The sequence below is a fragment of the Psittacula echo genome (genome assembly GCF_963264785.1).
Source record: "Psittacula echo genome assembly, chromosome: 2".
Classification (NCBI taxonomy): Eukaryota; Metazoa; Chordata; class Aves; order Psittaciformes; family Psittacidae; genus Psittacula; species Psittacula echo.
Window position 1 is genome coordinate 65,711,105 of NC_137737.1, and position 23,343 is coordinate 65,734,447.

The 23,343-nt window shown below is 38.5% G+C and overlaps 1 protein-coding gene across 3 annotated transcripts; it reads left to right on the plus strand.

Moving 5' to 3' along the window:
* Positions 1-881: 881 nt before the first annotated feature.
* DEK (DEK proto-oncogene) lies at positions 882-20,720 on the plus strand. 3 transcript variants are annotated; one of them, XM_080610370.1, is made up of 11 exons: positions 882-1,195; positions 3,047-3,202; positions 4,824-4,925; positions 5,387-5,496; positions 7,958-8,052; positions 10,676-10,796; positions 11,883-12,065; positions 14,131-14,263; positions 16,411-16,559; positions 17,876-17,944; positions 18,846-20,720. In XM_080610370.1, exons 2-11 carry the CDS (start codon positions 3,058-3,060, stop codon positions 18,855-18,857), a joined length of 1,119 nt encoding a protein of 372 aa, XP_080466496.1. In that variant the 5' UTR covers positions 882-1,195; positions 3,047-3,057; the 3' UTR covers positions 18,858-20,720. The 3 variants fall into 3 exon arrangements, with proteins under 3 accessions (XP_080466496.1, XP_080466497.1, XP_080466498.1); XM_080610371.1 differs by having other exon boundaries at positions 882-1,130; XM_080610372.1 differs by lacking the exon at positions 882-1,195 and having other exon boundaries at positions 3,076-3,202; positions 4,807-4,925.
* Positions 20,721-23,343: the final 2,623 nt, after the last annotated feature.

Here is a 23,343-nt window from a genome sequence, read left to right on the forward strand (position 1 = left end):
TGGTCAGTATGGTGGTCACTATGCTGGTCAGAATGTTTATTCTGACCAAGGACTTTGTGAGTCTCATGCTCTGCCAGGGAGGGGAAGCCGGGAGGAAGCAGGGACAGGACACCTGACCCAAACTAGCCAAAGAGGTATTCCATACCACAGCACGTCATGCCCAGGATGTAGAACTGAGAATCCCCAGAAGGGCTGGATCACTGCTGGGTGGGGGAGTTATCGGTTGGCAGGTGGTGAGGTGTTGTATTCTCTTCCTTGTTATTTCCTTTATCATTATTATTATTGGTGGTAGCAGTAGTGATTTGTGTTATACCTTAGTTATTAAACTGTTCTTATCTCAACCCATGGGAGTTGCATTCTTTCGGTTCTCTTCCCCGTCCCTCCAGGAGCGGAGGGAAGAAAGGGTGGGGGGGGAAAGTAGACTGCGTGGTTCTAACTTACAGCCTGGGCTTAAACCATGACACCAAATAACTACATGTTCTTGTTTGGTTTAATTTATAATCCTGAAAGGTTCCTTGAGTTGTTTTTTTTCATAGCCGTTTGCCTTTTTCTTATCAACAGAAAGAAGGCATATATTGATTTGAGAGAAGACCCGGTTCTCTTGTTGCATGCCTTCATTATCTCCATATCCTCTATACACCGTAAAATTCTAGTTTAAGAACTTGTAGCCCTGCCTATGTCTAAGTCCCTATATTCAGTAAAATACTAATTTAATTTGCTATCAATTATACAGTTATATAATAATTTAATTCGGTTTGACCCTCCTCGCCTCAGCAGACGCCACCGCCCTCGCTGAGCACCGCACTATCTGCCGCCGCCACTCGCGGCCTGACGTCACCTGAGAGGGCGGGAGCACTTCGCTCACATCCACACACCCAACAACAGCCTTTCCTGCGCGCGCACCCGACCCCTCCCCGCTCCGGCCGGGCTGTGGGCGCTGATTGGCCGCCGCCTTCCCGCTTCCTTCTCGCTGTTCAAGAACCCGCCATTTTGAAAACCTTGTTGATTCCGGGGTGGAGAAGGAGAGTGACCGAGCGACCGACAGACCGAACGAGCGACCGACCGGTGGCGGGACGCGTGTGTGTGTCGCTGTGCGTCGTGGCGCCCGGCCCCGCCCTCTCCATCCTCCGGTAACTGTCGCTTCCAGCCGCTGTTGCGCCTGAGGAAGGAGATAGGATTTGGGGCTCGAGCTGAGGTGGGTCCCGCCGCCATGGCCATAACGGCGCCTGAGGGCGCGCTCCCTCCTCTCCCCCTGTCACCTTGCCGCGGCCGGGCCGTGCTGGGCTGAGCCGGGCGGATCAGCCAGGGAGACGGGGTGACGAGGGGAAATGAAATGGGGCCGCTGCGCAGCTGGACTTCTATCCCGCTGGGGAACAGGCTGTGTGCCGGGGGCGCTTGTCATCGGGCCAGCGGCGCCGAGGGGGCCGTCTCCCTCCCAGGCTTCGTCTGGGCGGCGGGCTGTGTTTTCCGCCGGAGTTGTGTCCTGGGCGCTCTGTCCGGTCCGGCGGAGGGAGCGGGGCGGAGCGGTGTCGCTGCCTGCTGGTGCGGGGAGAGGAGTGGCGCTCGCCGCTGACCTGCCGCCCTATTCCTTGGCGGCCGGCTCCTTCTGGCGCTGTCCATCGTGGTCGCTTTCTCTGGCCTCCGACTAGGGAAGGAGACGGGTGGCGAGTTCACGTCTGAAAGGTGTTGGACTAGGGTGGGACGTGCTTTTGTGCACGATTATCCTTGGGGCGGATTGCGAGATACTCGCTCTCGGCCGAAAATACCCCAACTAAAGTCTTCCTAAAGGTGGCTCCCGTTTTCACTAAACAAGTTGTCCTCACCGGACCTAGTTGCTGGAAACGCTAAAAAGCCTCTTAATTTTCCTATTCCCCTTCTGCCCTCGTTGAAAGGATAAGGAAAGACAACTTACAGTTCTTCCCTTGCTCTTCCAGTTGTGCAGACAAGTAAAATTCAGAGTCATATAATGAAAAATTTGGGTTACTTTTCCATGTCAAATTAAATACTGGTAGTAATACCCTGAAAGAGATTTAATTTTTTTTTTTTCATTAGTGATTTAGCAAGGAATAGTAAACTTTCTTTTTTTCCTATTGGTGATATAACTCGTATTTTCTGTCATTTGGAGTGTTGCTGTTCTCTGGCACCTGCTAATATTGCATATAAGCAGTTGATTTAGTTGTTCGTTCCTCTTAAACTCCTCCAAATAATACTGACTTTGTAGTATTGGAAAAAGAAAGTGTTTAACCACATGATACTTTTTCCAAAAGGGCTTATACAACTGATGATGTATTTTGTTCCAGATCTGTAAATAGTGAAAGATTCTGAAAGCTAGATTATTTTATTTCACATTCTCAGTCGGTAGGGAAATGGTACTTGCCAAAGTGAAATATTTAAATTTTTAAGTTAACATTTAAGCCACTTCACATGCTAAGAAAAGACTCTTTTTAAACATGCTGACTATGAAGCATTTATTTTTTTGTTGTAGATCTACAGATTAAAACCAAAAAGCATTTTCAAACCCTGAGATGTCTCAGCTATCTGAACTCTGAAAGCAGTGTTATTTTTTTCTAAATTGCTCATAACTTTTAATTTTTATCTTTCAGTTCTTATTTCCCATCTTAATATGTAGCTTGTTCAACTTATTAGGAACCTTGTATGCATAGTTAACCATTATCAGGAATAGCTATTCAGTTTATAATACAGTGCACTAAAATACCTTAAAACATTACAGTTCTCAACAGATAACAGCATCAGCTGTTTTGAGTGGGTGTTTCCAAGAGCTTCACAAAGACTTGTGTGGAGAAAGAATTTATAACCTTTTAAACTGTCCTTAACCAGGCTAGTGGCAGAATGGATGGCAGCTATTCCTCAAAAACCTTTTTTATTATGTGTATGCATAATACTTTAGTGTCTTAAAAAATGTGAACAATCGCAATACGAGCATTGTGATATGTAGACAGTAGAAGATGTTTTTAAAAAGTAAGTTTCCTGTATTTATCATCTGTAATGCTGTATTGATGGTGGTTTCCCTGACTTGTTTTTACAGAACCATACACCATGTCTTCTGTTGCTTCATCAAAAGAAGATACAATGTCATCTGAAAAAGCAGATGAGAAACAGTCTGAAACTGAAAACAAAGACAAAGCTGAAGAAAGTGATGAAGAAGAGGAAGAGGAGGAGGAGGAGGAAGAAGAAGAAAAAGGTACTTGTTTTTCCACTGAATAAGTTGTCCTTTAAAAAATGCCAAGCTTACTGAATGCATTCTCCTGTAATTTCAGCTAATTGTACAATTTCGGTTTAGGAGATTCCATAGTATATCTATCTCATGGGTCATAAATCACTTCCCAGTAGACCGTAACAGGTGACACTAGAAACAGCATTGCTCTTGTTCTTCAGGAAAGATTGAAAGAATTGTCAGCATACTGGGTTCCTACGCTAGGATTTTGGGGTTTTTTTCATTGTTGTATAAACTTCAAGGTGCTTGGAATAGGTAGCGTCCTTTATGAAATTATCTGTATAAAAATACATATGCAAAAAAGAATTCTTTTTTGCCAGTAACACTCTGAAGTGATTTATGTTTGCAAAAGAGAGACACTTAAAAAATCTGTGCCATATCTTTGGAGACAATACAGATGTCTTTGCTTAACTACTCTGGATTAATTTACTGGGTACCAAAATTCAGTTACACTGGAGGGGGTATATCCCATTTGACTAACTTTGACAATATAAGTCATAGCGATATCGTAGATCAGCAAGCAAGGCAGGTTTTGTGTTGTGGCATGTAATTGAATAGGATAGTCAAGGAATACAAGATGTGATGAAGGAACTACTATGCGAAAATGTTAATTTCCATCATGAAATCTCTAGGCACCTGTTCAGCAAATAAAGGCATCCATGGAAATAGAGCTGCTATATGACACAGTGAAAACTAAGTCACTCATGGTCTTAGATTCTTAAAAGAGCTAAAGGTTGTCTTTAGGAGAGCTAGTAGAAAGAAAAGAGATTATGCTGTTTGCATAGGGTAGTTAGAATTAGGCTTTTAGAAACAACTGTTTCTTGTGTACACACAAGTATGTTTTGCTCTGCTTTCAGCAGATAAGTATCCAGACTTGATTATGTTCATACAGATTTTGAAGCTGCTTTCAGATGTTAAAGCCAGGACAGCCCATATATTTAGTGCTAAGGATTGTTTGATTTGAGGTCAAGTATTTTAGTATGAAATGTTGAGGTCAAGCGTTTGGTTTCTCTCCTGACATGACATCATTGAAGTAGTGATGTGCAGCATATACATGAAACAATGTATTCATTGCTAAACAGTATCAGAATTACTGGAAGTAGTGTTGTTGTAGTATTTGCGACACTTGTATTGTCCTCTGCAGAGGGTCACTCTGTGTAGCCCTGTGAGGTGTAGTACAGTCCCACTGATCTTGTGTTTCTGCCTTTCCTGCTGATACATGTGAGACCTGCAGTCTTGTAGTGGGAAGAGAAAGTGTCTGCAGGCATACTGGACTCTCCTTTTGCCCATCTGGTAGTAGTGTTCTCCCCAGGAAAGCTGAAGTGGAGCTGGTGTGTGTAGGTTGAGTTGGATACAGGACTGTGGTTAAGAACTAGACTCCTCTAGTTACATATATACACACACAGAGAGATCCATAGAATCCCATTGACCTATTGGCGAAAGGTTTGAAAGTGACATAGTAGCTGGTTATATCATAATCCATTTTTGGTTTGCCATGTCAAAAATATGGTGTTGTATTGCTTGTCACTACAGTCAAATCTGCTCATGTAATAAAAAATACTGTGTTTAAGGAAGCTGTCCTTTGCAGAAAAGAGTCTAATTGTTGAAGGGAAAAGGGAGAAAAAGAAGGTTGACCGACTGACCATGCAAGTGTCCTCGTTGCAAAAGGAACCTTTTACAATTACGCCAGGTAAGCTTGTCCTGTCACATAAGAACTGTGAGTGTTGAGACTGATAACGAAACCTCTTAAAAGATCACATTACTTATTTGTTGTAGATGAGGCCTAACTTAAGAGTCATTATCCAGTTTAAAATGATAAGGTTGTTATATGAAAATCCTGTTTTATTCTGTAATATCAGTTTAAACTGTAAAAGTTAGGTAATGTTTACACTTACCTGGAATAGGATCTTCAGTACCTAGCCACCACTAAGAAAGGCAGGAGCAGTTATAATGAAAAGTAAATGCCAGGTCCTTGTACACTGGTTTAAGTACTATCAAGTAAGGTAGATAAAGAGACTGTCAGGTTGCCTAACTGATAGGAAGAGGCCTGCTTAGTAACTTCTGTGCTTTTTTAACAGAACAATACATATTTGAAGTCATGAACACAGTGATGAACATGATGAATAGCATAATTGATTTTAATTGTTTCAGGAAAAGGACAAAAACTTTGTGAAATTGAAAGGATACAGTTCTTTCTGAGTAAAAAGAAGACAGACGAACTTAGGAACCTGCACAAACTCCTCTACAACAGGCCCGGCACTGTAAGAATTTAAAATCAATCTTATACCTGTTATTTCTCATGCATAGTGAAAATGTTTTATTATAGTTTCTTAATTTTTATTCTATTTTAATGGGAGCAGGAGTGGTTTACCTTAAGAGGATGAGCTGGAAATACTTTCTGTTATTAGCTGCTGACATGCAGATAATGGTCAAAATACTCAATGTAGTTCGTTTGTTGAACGTAGCTTTTTCTTAGTACTTCTATTTATTGAATGTTTGAACCATGTTAATACATCGCTACTGACCTAGCGATTTTCTCCTTTAGTTTGCATAAAGCAGCAGAAAGTAAAACTACATTATATGTAAAATCTTAATAGTGATTTTTGGCACATTTATTTAAGACAGGTAAAATATTAGTTAAAAATTATATGCTTGCTTTTGTATGTAAGGATGAAACTTAAAGAAAATGCAAAAGCTAGTTATTCTTGGAGCCCTTTATGTATCAGTGATTGTGCCTTAAATTTCAGGGTAAATATGACCCATTTTTCTTGCTAATAGAGGGAAAATGGATGTAGAGAAAATGAAGCAGATTAAATTTTACTACTTCAATACACATATTTATAGGAATTTGTTTTTAATCTCTGTGTATTTTGGAAACCTGAACACCTAGCACAGAAACCAGAAACTGAAGACTACTAGTATAGATTCGTGCTAGCTCACTAGTAATACCTCAGACCACTGCTGCTAATGCAATGCTTGTTTAAATGGCAAAGAAAGATCTGTTGCCTCACGTATTCAGAAAAATAACAGTATATGTTCACTAAAACCTACTTCTGTGAATTGCTATTTATTCATTATGGCAGTAGACCAGACTAGAGAATTTCTAACTTGGTGCATTCAAAGTTTTGCAAACTTTTGGGTTGTCCCGCAGTACAATTTAATTGTTTGATAGGGAAGGTACCATGGCAGACCCATGTAACTTTCCCGTTTAACTGGCTTTATCATAAAAGTTTTCAAATTGATCCATTTACCCTTCATGAAACCATCTTACCATCTTTGGGTGGAGGTACTGGGATACCATAACCTCTAAATCCACCTTTTCCACTTAAGATTGCAGACCTGAGACACACTACAAAGAAACTAACAACTGTTATTAATAATTGGTTTAGCAATAATAATTTATCTAATAAACTAATAGACACATCTGTTTGCCATTTCTTAATTATGTCCAAATGATGTAAATTGATACTTGATACACCTAAACCATATTAATTAGACACAACTGCTGTTGAAATACAGCTCTTGCCCTTCTCTCCCATACCACTTGATTACATTTCCACCTCACACCCCCCACACTTTGCTTTGCCCTCCCACATTTAGTCCTTTATTCATAGACTTGTTGGAAAGTCCAGCTGGATTCCTGCAGCATCCCAGTGGTTTGAGTCCAAAGATATAAAAAGATACTTATTTGCTTGGAAATATATCAGTATGGTTTCATCCAAAACTATATTTAATTGGTATTGCTGGGAACTCAGAATGCTGTTTAATATAGTGAAGATGAGGTGTTGTCTTGTATGCATGTTCTGTATGTGCTTTGGATCATGATTAATGTTTTTAATAAACCATACCAATACCATCGGCAAATTTTCTGTAGGTGCTGGACAAAAATAATTCTCTTTGGGAAAAGGAGCTTAGCTTTGGTAAAATTATAAACTAATGGAGAAATACCAGGAACAAAATTTGTAGAACTGTTGAAAGTGAGTTCAAATTATTCTTGATAGTGTTAAAAATCTCAGAAGAATGAAACATTTGGGGATATTTTTTAACTTATTTTTTGGTAAAAAGAGAGAGAGTGAAAACAAAGAAATATATTGGTGTCTTGATGGGAGCAATTTTCCCATTGTAAAGGCTTTGCAGTGAAAGTTAACTCTGTTTAGACTACAAGCATAATGGTAGAAACTGTAAACCAAGTGGTATGTGAATGCAAAAATTGGTCACGCTAAAGAAGATTTTCAAAAGTATAATCATGGTTCGATGTAAGACTTTAGAAAAGCAAGTAAAGCAAATCTGCTTTAGCAGATTATATAGTAAAAATAAAATTCACTGTTCTGTAACAAATTTCATGGTACGAAGTATGCAACACACGTTCATATTTGTGCAAACCTGTAAATAATCGTGGAATACATTCTAAACAAGCTTGAAATGGCAGGTGATTTTTACCTAGGAAGTTATTTAAAGTAACAAGATCACAAGAACTTGGTACTTTTAATCTCTGTATTTTGGAAATCTGAACAGCTAGCACAGAAACCAGGAACTGAATACTGCTAGTACAGATGCATACTAGCATGCTAGTAAATTTGTTGTAGTATAGCTGCCATGACATAAATAAAGGCATGTATGTTATCACTTGAAAAGTAGACTTGTATGCAAAGTTGACATGTAATTGGATGAAATATTTTGCAAGTACTTGCATTGGAAAGTAATCTGTGTGTTCTGTTCCAGGTTGCTTCTCTAAAGAAGAATGTGGGTCAGTTCAGCGGGTTCCCATTTGAAAAAGGAAGTGACCAATACAAAAAAAAGGAAGAAATGTTAAAAAAGTAATTATTGCTTCTTATCATATCTTGACTCATGTTATACACTCCTTTTTGTTTTCAAAATTTTACTTCAGATTAAACATCATTTTAAGCTGAATGGCTGTTTCCTAAAGCTCTATGATCTGTTTCTGAGCTGATTTTTATCACACAAACCAATCTCTAAAGATGATTTTAACTATTACATGCTAACTAGCAAATTTTTCTGCCAAGTGAGAAGAAAACACTTCCCCAGTGTTGTGAATACATTGTGCCCTGTTCGTGCTGCAAACTTGCATCCTTCTATGCCTCAAAACCTTTCTCCTTCAGAATCAAAGCTATTTCTGCTTATGTATTAGACTTAGTCTTATTCCTAGAATTGCTGTAGCAACTAGTCTATCAATATTTCTTCTTTTACTGTCTCCCCACATTAGCTGCTTTTCTATTAACAGGATAAATGGCTGCAGCTTGATTTTGACTGTTCTGAAAGGGTTTTAAAATGCCCTTGCATGTCTGTTCACCTAGTTGTGACAAGAAAAAAAAAAAGTAGTAACAAAAGAACTCCTAACTTCCACCCAGTTGATTATTAATCTTTTTTTTAGTGTCAGTTTGTTGATAGTTGTGGAGAATTCCAGAATTAAAAATTTGCAAATCTCCCTTTTTACAATTTTCTTGCAAATCTTGCAATTGCAAGATACACGATTTTCCAGGGCTAGGGTTTGTGAAATCCATGTGAATCTATAAGACAAACTGTCTCAGGATGGGAATTTTAACTGTTTCCGATTGGTTTTATTGGATAATGTTTTCCTTTATCTGCAGAAGGTCACAAAATATTTTTGTACTTGTATTTTTTGTATTTTCAATATGAGCTACTAGTTAAGTTTTATTACACTTCACTCTTCAGCAAATACTCTGAAACCTGACTGTTCCATTAAGCCCTGCATGACTGCATTACTGTGTTAAATTCTGCTGCTGTTCATAGCTATGTATGAGATCCTGCTGATTAGATTATTAATTTATTCTATGTGGTTGATTTCTGCCCACACTACACTTGCATTTCATCATGTTTTAACACCACTGAACGAGGTGAACAAAGGACAAAATTTATTTTGCAGAATCTGACTATTCTGGTTATAAATTAGAATGAGGGTTGAGGTTGATTTGTGGATTAGAGTTCTTGTATTTTGTAAGTCAAAAATACTTGCTGTGGAAATTACAGGCTCAGAACTTTGTGTGCAGTTGTTTATTCCACATTTGAACTGCATTTTAATACCTAGGACTGCTGTTACCTGCAGATATACCATCAAAGTATTAGAAATATGAAAGGTTGGGTCTAAGTTAAAATTCAAGGACAAATGCCATGTGCAACACAAGTTGTAAGCAATTTTAGTTAAAGCAGCAATAGAACCATAAAATCCTAATTTCAGTATACAAGGTCTTGAAAGTCTGAAACAGACTTCGACACTATGCAGTTTTAAAATCTCTTAAGTTAACTTGCTTTAACTCTGTAGTATTATTGTCTTTCAAAATGCAAGAGACTGACTTTGATTCTGCAGGAATACCTTACAAGCATTCAGTGTTATGCCCAGAAGCTAAACAGGAAGGCTTTCCACACAGCAAGATCACACAAAACTTTTTATAACCTTGTCTAGAAAAATGAAAGAATTTATTTCATTGTTGGAAGGATGGTGGATGAACTATACTTTGAAGTTGGGAGATACATCAGACCTGTCAAAATTTCCTCTTCCCATGCCCTGAAATATCAGAGAACAAAGTTGTTCTGCCCCTGAGTTTAAAGGGACAGTCTGAAATTAAATGCTACTTTAGGGAAGTTGTAGGCCACCATGGAATAGCTGCACTGGCTTTAAACAAACAATAATAAATAATAAACTATAAAAATAAGTTTCCTTTTAATTTGATTATCAGAAATAGCTATTAAACTTGCAAAAAATGGTCAGACAACAAAATCGACTTTTCAGGCAGCATTGTACAAAATGAGTGAAGAGAAAAGTATAAGCATTTGAAGGGAAGTAAGGGGTAGAGTAAGTAGGGTTTTGTTTTGTTTTTAAAATCTCATCATGCTTCTATTCTGATGTCGTACCCTCACAGGATCTGACTCTCTCTTCACTTTTTTCAATACCAGTGGAACAAATGATAAAGCGGGGCAATTGGTTCAAGATCCTTTTGGATCTTGAAGGGGGTGAATGTCAGAGTTTCTCGTAACCTTGTATCTTCATCAAAGGTACTGCCATAAGGGGATAAGGAACCAGAGAAAATTAAGGGAGACCTCATGGTCTTGCAGCCACTGGATATATTGTCCCAAGATTGATTCTTTCCAATGTGGTAGGTTAGGAAAGACGCTGGAGAAGATTTTCCTCCTCTTTCCCCTAAGATTTTATAACTTTTTTTTATGTATCCTACTTTACACACATACGGATTTGGGATTTTTGTTTGATTTTGCTTTATGTAATGGGGTGTTGTTTCTTTGTGTAAGATAGGTAGGACTGGAAATGTAGTTAAGTGTTCGGTTGCGGACACAAACCAGATGGCAGCTTCAAGTTGTCAAATGTTGACTAATCTTTTAGGATGTGATACTGATTTTTCTCTCTTCTTTTTTTTTCTTTTTTTTTTTTTTCCCTCCCCTCCACAGATTTAGAAATGCAATGTTAAAAAGTATCTGTGAAGTTCTTGACTTGGAAAGATCAGGTGTTAATAGTGAGCTCGTAACCAGAATCTTAAACTTCTTAATGCATCCAAAATCTTCAGGCAAGGTGAGATGCAGGTTGTTACACTCACTTTTACAGCTCTGTTCTGATGAAAAATGCAGCTGTCTTTATTGTTTATTATTTGCGTGTTATCAGTGGTGATACAGTTATGTTGTATCTACTGAAGTAGCAGTGGCTCTTGAGAGTAGTTCTACTCTTGCAGGCATCTACAATGGGGTGAGAGCTTAGACACTATATGCTTATATGTAAGTGCACCTGTTATACACTGTTAGTGCACATAAGTGTATTTAGTAAACACAGGAAGCTGTACCCAAATACCATAAGTAGCTTCTGCTTTATGGATGAAAAGAGGGGAATAAACAATGTGTGAGCAGGAAAGGGAAAAAAAAAAGATGTCAGCAAGGGAGCAAAACGTTAAAGGACAGGAAAATAAGCAGTCAGATGTTACCTGGGTGTGCTACAAGTTGGCAAGTGAATGTGATCACATTTGGTCATCACAAGATGAAATTTGTTGTAACACTAGCTAAAGCAAGTCTTCCCTAGTATATGCTTGTGTACTAGATTCTGCTGCCAAGACTACAAAACTTGATCTTGGGGTTTCAGTTTTTAATCTAAAAGCAATACTTCAATAGTTAGACTGTTGTTCAGGAAATTCTGCATGCTGACTTAGGTGCGCTGGTACTGAATGACAACAAAATGCAGCTTTGCATAAGACATGTCAGAATTCCTGCCTGTAAGTCTTCAGAAGAGTTGTCAGCTAATTTGTTACCAGAAAAAGGTGTACTTTTATGAGTTGGGAGGATATAGGTAGGTAAAAGGTTCCTGCTAGATTGTTTCTCTTGCTTCCCTTCCCTAACCCCCAACCTTTGAAGATTTGTTCGGTTAGGGGAGTGAAAGGGGTGCTTAGCTTACAACTGAAATTTCATTTTACTCAGCTCTATCTCTGCAGTGAATTTCTGCTTAATACAGAATGTTAATGGCTAAAGCTTAGTATATAAAATAGCCCTGGGTTTTGTTACCAAGGCTCAGAGACCTCTATATTTGTTTACTTCCATGTGATTTGAAGTAATTTATATTTTTTAAATTCACTTTTGTATTGGTACTTGGATTACACACATCCTTGTTTCTCAGCCATTGCCCAAGTCCAAAAAAACACCAAGCAAAGGTGGCAAAAAAGAGCGCAGTAGCACTGGAACAACAAGAAAAGCAAAACGCACCAAGTGTCCAGAGATCTTGTCAGATGAATCCAGTAGTGAAGAAGATGAAAAGAAAGAAAAAGATGACTCTTCAGAAGAAAAAGAAAGTGAAGATGAGGTAATGAGGATTTTTGTTTGCTTTTCAACATAGGGCTAAAAACATTTGTCTGCAATTTGTCGTTACATAGTTGTTCTTGATTGGTAATTCTTGAAACACAGTTGGGGGTAAGTGATGTTTAGCTGAATGAATAGTTTAAAAAAAAAAGGAAACATCCGCAATTCGTAAGAAATTTTCATCATTTTTTAGTGTTAAGAGACTCAATAAGGTAAAAGCCAAAGGTTCCAATTCTTGGATATCTGCACCTTATAAAACCATTCATTCTACATCATTTTGTATTAGCCAGGATTTCAGGCTTAATTGGTTGCATTTCTTGTATCATCTGTGAAGACTTTGTTGTAGTTTCATAAAAATTCCCAATATCTATTTATATATGTTTTTTTCTGTGTAGGGTATGATTGGATACCTATGACTTAAGTTTGAATTCAGTAAATTTCTCTGATCTACCTAACTGCATTGGTTTTGGGTCTTTGTTCCATATTTCTCCTGGATTTTATGTTCTAATATCTCTTTTAGGATTCTGTGTCTTGGATCACAAAGATAGAGTGAGCAACATAGTAAGCAGCCTAACAAAGATCCCTGCAACCTCCAAAGTGCTCACCTATAGTTGAGCAGACTGAAGTCTTTGGAAACTGAAGTTGAATTGCATAAAAGCTTAAGTATTACAAGAGCACTAGTATGTCAAATTAGTTTAAATGTAGGAAATCAAATGGAAAATGGCTACATTTGTAAAACTTTAAGATTGCAGCATTAAAAGAAAACAAAAAAAGGCTAGGTTTATGGCACCTTTAACATACCACAGGTTGAAGGATGCAGGCATCAAAGCATTGCTGCCCCAGCTTGTGGGAATCTTGGGCATGGAATGACTGGAATAGATTGTCCGCAGAGTTGTGTGTCTTTTGATTGCAACTCTTCTTTTAAGCAATTGTCGTGGTTTAAGCCCAGCCAGTAACTCAGAACCATGCAGCCACTCGCTCACTCCCCCCCTGCTCCCGCAGGGATGGGAAGGAGAATTGAAAGAATTTAAATCCCATGGGTTGAGATAAGAACAGTCCAGTAACTAAGGTACAATACAAAACTACTACTACTATTACCACCAGTAATAATAATGATAAGGGAAATAACAAGGGGGGAGAATATAAAACTAAAAGGGGAAAAGAAAAAGAAAACAATAAACACAAGTGATGCACAATACAATTGCTCACAACCCGCTGACCAATACCCAGCCTGTCCTGAGCTGTGATCTGGGCCTTCTGGGTGACTCTCCCCAGTTTAATATACTGGGTATGGAATACCCCTTTGGCTAGTTTGGGTCAGGTGTCCTGTTTCTGCTTCCTTCTGGCTTCTTTTGGCCCTCCTTGCTGTCAGAGCATGAGAGACTGGAAAGTTGTTGGTCAGAGTAAGCATTACTTAGCAAAAACTAAAAACATTGGTGTGTTAGCAGAGCTGTTCTCAGACTAAAGTCGAAAACACAGCACTGTACCAGCTTGTAGGAAGGAGAAAAAATAACTGCTATAGCTGAACCCAGGACAACAATACAAAAAGTCTTAGTTATCTGGAAGCAAAAGATATCTGAAATATTTTGTGTGCTTGGGGAGCGTAATTTTATAAGAAACTGAAATCTGAGTCCCAGGTTTGTCTTCTGACTTTGTACCTGGTGATTGAGCTTTTAGCAGACATTTGAAAGCTGAAAAGTTGAAAAATCTTTCGTTTTCACTCTTTAAAAGTTAAATAAATATTTACAATTATTTAATGAGCTAATTATAAGTAATTACAAATAGAAACCTGTAGCACAACCAAACTGCTAGTACCATCAGAAAGTTCTCACTGTTTAAGCTTGAGAGTCCACATAGAAGGACAATGTGAAATCTAAAAGAATGCAGGAATACTGTTTATGGACATGTTCCCCCTGCAGTATATGGGTAGAAATTGCCAGTAAAACTCAGTAATCAAATTTGCTGATTTAGTTTGTATTGACAGAAATGATAATTTCTGTTGTTGAAAAGATATTTGTATTGTTTGGGTAGAAGCCATCATTTTGATCTTCTGGTTTTCTTCTTTATAGCCTCCTAGAAAAACATCTAAAAGAGAAAGATCTAAAAAGAATACTTCCAAAACCAAGAAAGCTGTGAAGAGTGCGAATGTCAAGAAGGCAGATAGCAGCACTACTAAAAAGAGTCAGAACAGTTCTAGAAAAGGTAAATGCTTTCAATCTTACTAGAAAGCAAGATTTTGCACCTAATTGTGAAAGAAAATAGAACTTGGTGGATCCTTGGCTTGCTACTTGATGGTTTTTCCTTGTAACAGCAATTAAAAAAGGTCTGTGTTGGGAATACTTTGTAACTTCTGTTGAGTACATATGTATACTTTGTGTTTGCATATAAACGGAAAATATCAGCCTAGTTTTCCTTTCAGCTGGAAGAATGCTAGCAAAATTCTGTTGGTGCATCTTTAATGACTTCACACAAATCTTACCAATCCAGAAGTATATATTCCCACTGTGAATGTCCTTTGTTCAGCAGCTTGTTGTGGTTTTTGTTAACATAAATATGGATTCTACATGTGTCCTATTGATATGCATAAAAGCTATCCATATATTGAGTTTATTAATATGTAAATAATTATAAATACATAAATATTGAGTTTATTAATAAGTAAAGATTGCAGCAGTGCAGGTGGGGACAGTGGTTTGTTTCTAAGCAGCTTTGCAGAAAAAGATCAGGGTAGGGGGGCAGGTGGTTCTCACAGACAGCAAGTTGAACCCAACTCAGCAATGTGCGCTTGTGATAAGGAACACTGCCAGCACTTTGGGCTGTTTCAGCACATGTGTAGCCAGCAGCTTGAGGGAAGTGATTCTTACCCCCTTACCCTACCTTAGGCCCTTTTGAGCCTGCCTCCAAAAGCAGAGTCCAGCTTTGCTCCTGGGTGCATGACAGACACAGACATAATGGAGCGAGTCCCATGGAGGGTCACCAAGATGGCCAGGGGACTGGAGCACATGGCGCAGGGAGAGAAGCTGTGAGAGCTGGGAAATTGCAGTTAACAGGTATGGGGCAGAAAAGCTTCACCATGAGGCTGGTCATATGGAAACAGTGCCTGGAGCAGTTGTAGAATCCATGTTGTTGGAGATGTTCAGAATTCAGCCTGGCAGGGCCCTGAGCAACCAGTTCCACTTGGCCCTGTTTTGAGTAGCGGCTTAAACAAGATGATCTTCATAGGTCCTTTCTCACTTTAAGTTCTCTTGCTTTCTAAGGTAACAGCCATGCCTCTGTCACAATTGTAGTATGTTATTAATGTAGCATATAGTAATGCTGCAAACATACTTCATTTAATGCTGGCAATTGACATATGCATGCTATAGCAGACATCAGTTCAGATTAATTACCCTGCTTTTCAGCATGTTAAGAAAAGGAATGGTTAAACTGTCATGCATAGAATTATGCTGAACTTCCTTCATAGCTTTATTTCTCAGCAGAGTTAACTGGACTGTGCTGAACTCTGTATTTTCAGATTGGCTGCTGGCAGTCCTAATGTGACTAACTCTGTGTGTGTACACTTTAGTTTGTCATCAACACACACACACATATAAATGTCGTGTATGTGTTTTGCGTATAAGTTGTGTAATATAGTCATAATTTCTTTTGTACTCCTCTTGTATTTCTGTTTTGAGTGTACGTTCTTGGTACAAAATTAAAAATGTTAAGTAGGTCTTTCTGTGAGCTCGTTATCTGCATTGTTTGGCATCTGCTCTAATGTTTTTGTTGTTGTTGGCAGTGCAGGAACTGATTGGAGTTGTTCAGTCTAATTTTTTTGCTGCAGGAAGAGACTGTAGGAGTGTCCTGTGCCTCTTGACTGAACTTCCTTTATGATTCTCTTAATTCATTGTTGTGGTTTTTCCGATAGCATATTTAGTAATGCAGCATTCCAAAATTACAAGATCCTTGTGCACAGCACTGCTGGGGAAAAAAAAAAAATCCAAACTCCTTTTTAAAGCAAATAAGCTCTTTTTTTTTTTTTTTTTTTTTTTAGGGGCCATGAGATCTCAATTTAAAATTTTTATGATAAACCACTTTTTAGCTTGATAGATTAATCTGTCCCATACCTTTTAGAGTACATATTGATTCATAAACTGATAGTTCATCAAGAGAAGTGTGGATTCATAAATAAATGTAGTGCTGATAGCATTACCTTTATCTTCAAATGGATGGTCTGGCAAGATGTCTATTTTAGGGGAGAGCATCTGCATCACATATCTGAGGAAAGTTTTGATAGTTTCTGTTTTGGAGGAAGAAAGCTGGCAAATTGAAAACCTTTTATTACAACTCAAATTATTCTTCCTATTTAGAAAGTGAGTCTGATGATAGTTCAGATGATGAACCTTTAATTAAAAAGCTGAAGAAGCCACCCACAGATGAAGAAATTAAAGAAACTGTCAAGAACTTGTTGGCCAATGCAAACTTGGAGGAGGTCACAATGAAGCAAATTTGCAAGGAGGTAAGCAAGTATGATATTGCAGTCTCATTTTAGGCAACAGGTTGTCTATGAACTGACTTTTGTCATTGTATCAGAAGTGGAGGTTTGCACTTTGCACAATGGTTCAGAAACAAACTAGTTTTGCATTGATTTATTTATTTTCTAGTATCTATAACAAGGAGAGCTTTAATCTTAAGGAGTGCAACACTGATACCCAACATTAGAATTGAAATCCCCAAAGAAAAGGTAGCTGCATGGAAAATAGCAGTATTACCTCCAAAACAAATGCCGTGTACTAAAGTATTTGAGATGTTGAGAGGGTGCAGGAGCTTGCAACTGTCAAAAGAGGAGGGCTGTGTCCCACTCTCTGTAAATTTCTCCTACTCACTTTGTTCTCATTCTTCATGTGTGCTCTTTCTGAGTCCATTCAACTCTAATCTACCAGCAAAGAAGTTAATATTTCGTATCTGCATTAGTTGAGTTGAATGAATTCAGCAAGGAATTCATTGGTTGTCAGGACAGGTGCCAGCAAGGGTCCATATGGCTGGAAAAGGGAAAGGTAGGGAACAGTTACTACACACAGACAATACTGTTACCTTGATGTTTTCTATAGTCAAACTGTGTGTTTGTTTTCCTGGTACTTCCAGGAGGTTGTCTTGATAAAATGAAACCAGAAGTTATGAGAAAACAATTTATTTATATTCTGTACAAACTTTTTGTCACAGTAATTTTCTAGTCTTTCTAGAAGTCTGAAATTTGGTATGCTGAACTAAAATACTTTGCACTGGTTGTCAGTGTTGGCATCTGTTTCTTTTTTCTTTGGTCCTCTCCCACCCAGTTAACCAAAAAATAGTTGTAGAATAGCACTCAGATACATTGGCTTTTCTGTTAGTCACCTGAAAGGATCACTATTTTGCTTACTACCAAAAAAAATAAGTAAACATTAGGATTTGATATTTGTTTGGCTTCCTATGCTAGTGCGGGGATATCTGACACTTAGAGAGCATGTCAGACAAAGACTGGAGAATTCTTACTTGCCTGATAAGGCAAGCTATGCATTCCAGTTTACTAATGTGGAAAAATTATAGTGAGTGTTGTCAGTGACTAAGCATAAAAAAGAGTATTTAAATATTTATGTGGTCAAAATAAAGACAGGAAATACACTTTTCACTTCCCATAATTAACAGGGCATTTTGGTATATTAGAAATACCAGATTTTGCCCTAATTTCATTTAAGCAACTTCTGTTAATACAGTACATTGAATTAAAGTAATTTGAGGTTTGGTTTGTTGTGTGTGTTTTGTTTTGTTACTTTTTTTTTTTTTTTTTTTTTTTAGGTGTATGAAAACTATCCTAGTTATGATTTATCTGACAGGAAAGACTTCATTAAAAAAACAGTCAAAGAGGTAAAAACTTTATCATTTAGAAAATGTGCTGGGTTGGGGTGTTTTTTCTTCAGCCTTTTAGAAAGGAGCATGGCATCCTGTTACAGTTTTCATAGCCTACTGTATAGTATTGGAAGTTTAGTGGTCCAGTAAACCTGAGCTCTGGTCCTAATTTGATTTTTTTTTTTTTTTTTTTTTTTTTTTCCTTTTGTATCTCTACTACTCTCATGAGTTTCTTTGGTAAGCAGAACTAAAATTAAAGCTATCTTGCTGTCATCATTTTTGATGACTTTTACTCTCTGAAAGCTATGCATTTGCTTTAAATGACAGCCTTGACTGCAAGGTGCACTGTAATTCATGCACTGACCACATATATATTTTAGGTAACAATGTGTGAGGTTGTGTAAGTTCTGCAGACCTGCAAGCTTTGGCAAGGAGAGAAGGCAAAATGAGGATAGGTAGCTTTTCTCTGCATTTGCTCCTGGTAGCTCAGTTACTATGTTGCCTTCAGGTTTCCTGCACTGAAGATTAGTGATCTAATGTATTCATGACAAAGGATTTGTAGTCTGGTCTGTGGTTGGTGATCAGAAAAAAAATTTCAAGTTCTATTACTTTTGCTTGCCCCCAAACTAAAAATGGAACCTGAGAAGTGAGGTTTTCTTAGCAGAGTTAATAAAGTAACTTTCTCTTGTGACTTCATTTGCATATGTTGATACATGGCTATCTAGAAACAGTTGTGTCTATGTGCTGTGTGTCGTTATCAGTGAAGGTGTAAGAGAGGAGTTTGTTTACTGTAGGGATGTTCTTGGAGTTTTGTGATAGCTAAAGTTGAGTGCATTTTCTTGATAGTCTGATGGAAAAGGAGTAGCTGTATGTAACTGGATTGAGAGAAAGGAGAAAACTAATACACTTCTCTTTTCAGTTAATTTCATGATCTGATTTGACTGTGGGGAATGAAGATTCCTGGTTTTGTGTTCCCATGGATTTGAAGATCTGATAGGCACCAGCAAAAGGAATGTGTGTTACCCTGGGTGGTATTTAGTCAAAGCTGATTCTGCTGATCTAATGTTAAGAGTGTTGATGTAAATTGCTTTGTGTGTCTTTTTGTTTCATTTTGGGTTTTTTTGTTTGGTTTTTTTTGGGGGGGGGAACAAAGCTGCATTTGATGCAGTTTTTAGTTGAACATACTTAAGCTTCGTGCATGGCAATAAATGTTCCCTTTTTATAGTTTTTGTACATTTTGAATTGCTTTGTATAACTAGATTCATTAGAACTATCATAGGTTTTTAGTGTGGATTACTAGCTTGCAGGAGATTTTAAAATTAAGTAAAACATGCAGAGACTGGAATATTGCAGTATTGGTTATAAAGGTATTTTGAATACATATCCATTCTGAAAATAACAAGAGTTAGTCACATGTTAATCTCTTTTATATTCTGATACATTCTACAGATGCAGAATTATTCTGAATCTAGATTATTGTCTTGCATGTGTAGGCACTGAGAGAACTGTCAAAGCATGGTAACTGATTGGCATAAAGATGTTATTTTTGTACTTTCAAAAGGCTTTCTGTTGTGTATATAAAGTTATTTCAGATTTCTTTTGTGCAAATCAGTTTTTAAATCTTGTTATCTTAGAATTTATGACATTAAATGTCAGTGTTCAGCAGTGAGGCTATGATGAAAAGTGGTATGCAGAAGTTTCATGAAGCTACAAACAAGTTGAGGTTTTATGATGTTTGTCCCATCTTGCCTTGTACAGAAACTAAACTGTAGTTTTATACTTAAGCTTTTCAGCTTATAACTTCATATAAAAGACTACAGATACATTTGTTTCAATGGCTTGAGAAAGTAAATAAATCCCTCTGCAGGCTGTAGGAAAATTTGTAAAGGTCACTTTGCAAAAAAATCTTTAGTGTCTTGACTTGATGGCCTAGCGTCTTGGAAGTGGGTTTCCAAGATGTACAGATGGGAGGCTCAATAGCTTGGGAAATCCACAGTGGGGCTTCTGTATCAGATAGCGCTGATGTGTGTGGTTAAGTTCTCTTCTGTATGCGAAAGCTCTTCTGAACCTGAGCCTTGGTGCTTGGACATGGACAATGGTACTTTTAAGCCTGCAGTCTTGAACTTTGGCCCACAGCTTTTCAGATCAAAGTGAACTCTTTGCATAAGTTTTTGTTCTTTAGGTTTCTGTTCTCCATATACCTTGGGAAATCCTACACTTACAATTATGAAACTAATAATTGCCAAAGTGTGGGCTGCAATTGATGCCATGAGCACAGAATCTCTCTGACTGTAGTATTGCTGAAAGACAAAGCATATTTTTTTGAATTTTATTGTACAGTTCATAAAGGATTTAAATTCTGAAAATGTTCAGCCAGTTAGACTATTATTGTTAACATACTTTTTTAATTTCTTTGCGTGTAATGGTTTATAATAAGGCTGAATAGTAATGGGGGGGTTTGTATTCAATAAATGGCTTTCACAAAAATGTAAATCAATTTTGATGATCTAATATTTGCTTAAATGTATAGTAAAAGAAAAAAAAATCTATACAGAAACAAGGTTGTCTTTATCTCATCTTGTAGAAACTAGTCAAGCCTTTTTCATCAGGCTTTTCTGTTTTAAAGATACTATTGCTGAAATGTATGTCCTTGCACCAGCATACAATTTTATATGTTCTGTAAGGTTGGTTTGGTTTTATTTGTTTGGCTTTTTTTTTTTTTTTCCTTTCCTAGAACTGTTTTATCATAAAACCCACTTTTTCATTTACAAATAAAAGCAACAAAAGTTTCCAAGTCCTACTTAAAAGCAGAAAGTTATTTCAAGTTTTCTTGAGTTTTGGGATGGATTTTCTACAAACACTTGAACTGCTTTGTGATTTTTAGGTAAATATACCAGTTGGTTTCAGTTGTGTGGGTCAGGAGGTGTTTTTAAGATGAGTGACTCACAAGTATAAAAAATGTAGCAAAAAATTACAAAACGTTAGCGTACTTCTATTCATTGTATGTTTTTTGCAAGAAAATAAAGCACATTTCTTGCCACTTTGGATTGTGCAGATGGAATGGAAATGAACTTGGCATCCTTCAAATACTTTGTTTCAATCTCTTAACTATAACTCAGTGTAGTCCTCAACAGAGAAGAAATGTCTGAGCTGTTTCCCTGCTAATCCATACCAGCCTGGCTGCAGCTGGGACAATATTCCAGTTCTTTCTACAACTGGGGGAAAGACTGCAGCACAATACTAAAAGGTAAATAAAATGTCTTGCTTATCCTGATGCTATTGGATTAAAAACAGCTGATAAGAGCTCTAAATCCTGTATTGAGGTGCTCATAAAAAATAGAAACTGGGTAACTAGAGAAAAGGTAACTAATTAAAGTGTTCAGGCATATACCTTCCAGGTACTTAAGATTATGTCCTGACTGTTATATTCTAGAAAAAGTCCTAACATTTTTATTTGATTCCTTACAGCCTAATTCCTGCAGTCCAGTATATTTGTTACTCTGTTTAGTTCAGGTTTTGCTATTCTGCTATTTTGGTTAGTGACCTGGAAAACCACCCAAGTTAACCTGAGTGACTTGCTTGTATCAACAACTGTTCTTAAGACTGAGCCTGGCATCTGAGATAGCCGTGTATGGGCCCTGTAGAAGAAGGGTGGAGAGGGTGAGGAGGGGAAAGGGAAGAACAGAAATTTTGGGTGAGGAGGTTACATGTCCTTAGGAAAAGACCTGAGTTGGAGTTACGTGGTAACCCATGGTACACTGCTCAGTCATATCTAACAGGGATGAAATTAGGAAGATGCAGCTTTAAGCACCATCCTACTTTTTTTCTGGAAGCTCTAGACTAATAAGGCTTCTTGGGCCTAGCAGGCTGCTTATAGCATCTGTGTTCCTACTGCATTATCATGTTACAAGGCGTGTGACAGCAAGATATATGAATGTCTGGGTTTAGATTAGCCACTACCAAGATGGACTTAGAATCATAGAATAGTTAGGGTTGGAAAGGACCTTAAGATCATCTAGTTCCAACTGCCCTGCCATGGGCAAGGACACCTCACACTAAACCATGACACCCAAGGCTTTGTCCAACCTGGCCTTGAACACCACCAGGGATGGAGCATTCACAACCTCCCTGGGCAACCCATTCCAGTGCCTCACCACCCTAACACTAAAGAATTTCTTCCTTATATCCAATCTAAACTTCCCCTGTTTAAGTTTTAACCTGTTACCTCTTGTCCTGTCACTACAGTCCCTGATGAAGAGTCCATCCCCAGCATTCTTGTAGGCCCCCTTCAGATACTGGAAGGCTGCTACGAGGTCTCCACGCAGCCTGCTCTTCAGGCTGAACAGCGCCAACTTTCTCAGCCTGTCTCCATACGGGAGGTGCTCCAGTCCCCTGATCATCCTCGTGGTCCTCCTCTGGCCTTGTTCCAACAGTTCCATGTCCTTTTTATGTTGAGGACACCAGAACTGCACACAATACCCCAAGTGAGGTCTCATAAGAGCAGAGTAGAGGGGCAGGATCACCTCCTTCGACCTGCTGGTCACGCTCCTCTTGATGCAGCCCAGGATAGGGTTGGCTTTCTGGGCTGCAAGTGCACACTGAAGCTGGCTCGTGTTCATTTTTATATCAACCGACACCCCTAAGTCCTCTGTAGGGCTGCTCTGAATCTCTTCTTTGCCCAACCTGTAGCCGTGCCTGGGATTGCTCCGACCCAGGTGTAGGACCTTGCACTTGGCATGGTTAAACTTCATAAGGTTGGCATCAGCCCAAAGCATGTCGAGGTCCCTCTGGATGGCATTCCCTTCCCTCCAGCATATCAACCAAACCACACAGCTTGGTGTCATCGGCAAACTTGCTGAGGGCGCACTCAATCCCACTGTCCATGTCGCTGACAAAGATGATGAACAAGACCGGTCCCAACACCGATCCCTGAGGGACACCACTCGTTACTGGTCTCCAGCCGGACATTGAGCCATTGACCACAACTCTTTGTGTGTGGCCATCCAGCCAGTTCTTTATCCACTGAGTGGTCCACCTATCAAATTGATGTCTCTGCAATTTAGAGACAAGGATGTCATGTGGGACAGTGTCAAAGGCTTTGTACAAGTCCAGGTAGATAACATCAACTGCTCTACCCCTGTCCATCAGTTCCGTAGCCCCATCATAGAAGGCCACCAAATTGGTCAGGCAGGATTTCCCCTTAGTGAAGCCATGCTGGCTGTCCCCAAGCACCTCTTTGTTTTTCATGTGCCTTAGCATGCCTTCCAGGAGAATCTGCTCCAAGATTTTGCCAGGCATAGAGGTGAGACTTAAAATAACCTTTTTGGAGGCCAGTGCTTAATCTGGCTAAATGATGCCCCTGGCAGTCAGCATGGTGATTTCCAATAAGGTGTATTAGCTCTGCTGTTGTTTCAGAG

Coding starts and splice junctions, on each gene's coding strand:
- DEK (XM_080610370.1), top strand. CDS start 3,058: ATGTCTTCTGTTGCTTCATCAAAAGAAGATACAATGTCATCTGAAAAA. Junction 5,497..7,957: donor TCTACAACAGGCCCGGCACT/GTAAGAATTTAA, acceptor GTTCTGTTCCAG/GTTGCTTCTCTAAAGAAGAA. Junction 10,797..11,882: donor ATCCAAAATCTTCAGGCAAG/GTGAGATGCAGG, acceptor CTTGTTTCTCAG/CCATTGCCCAAGTCCAAAAA.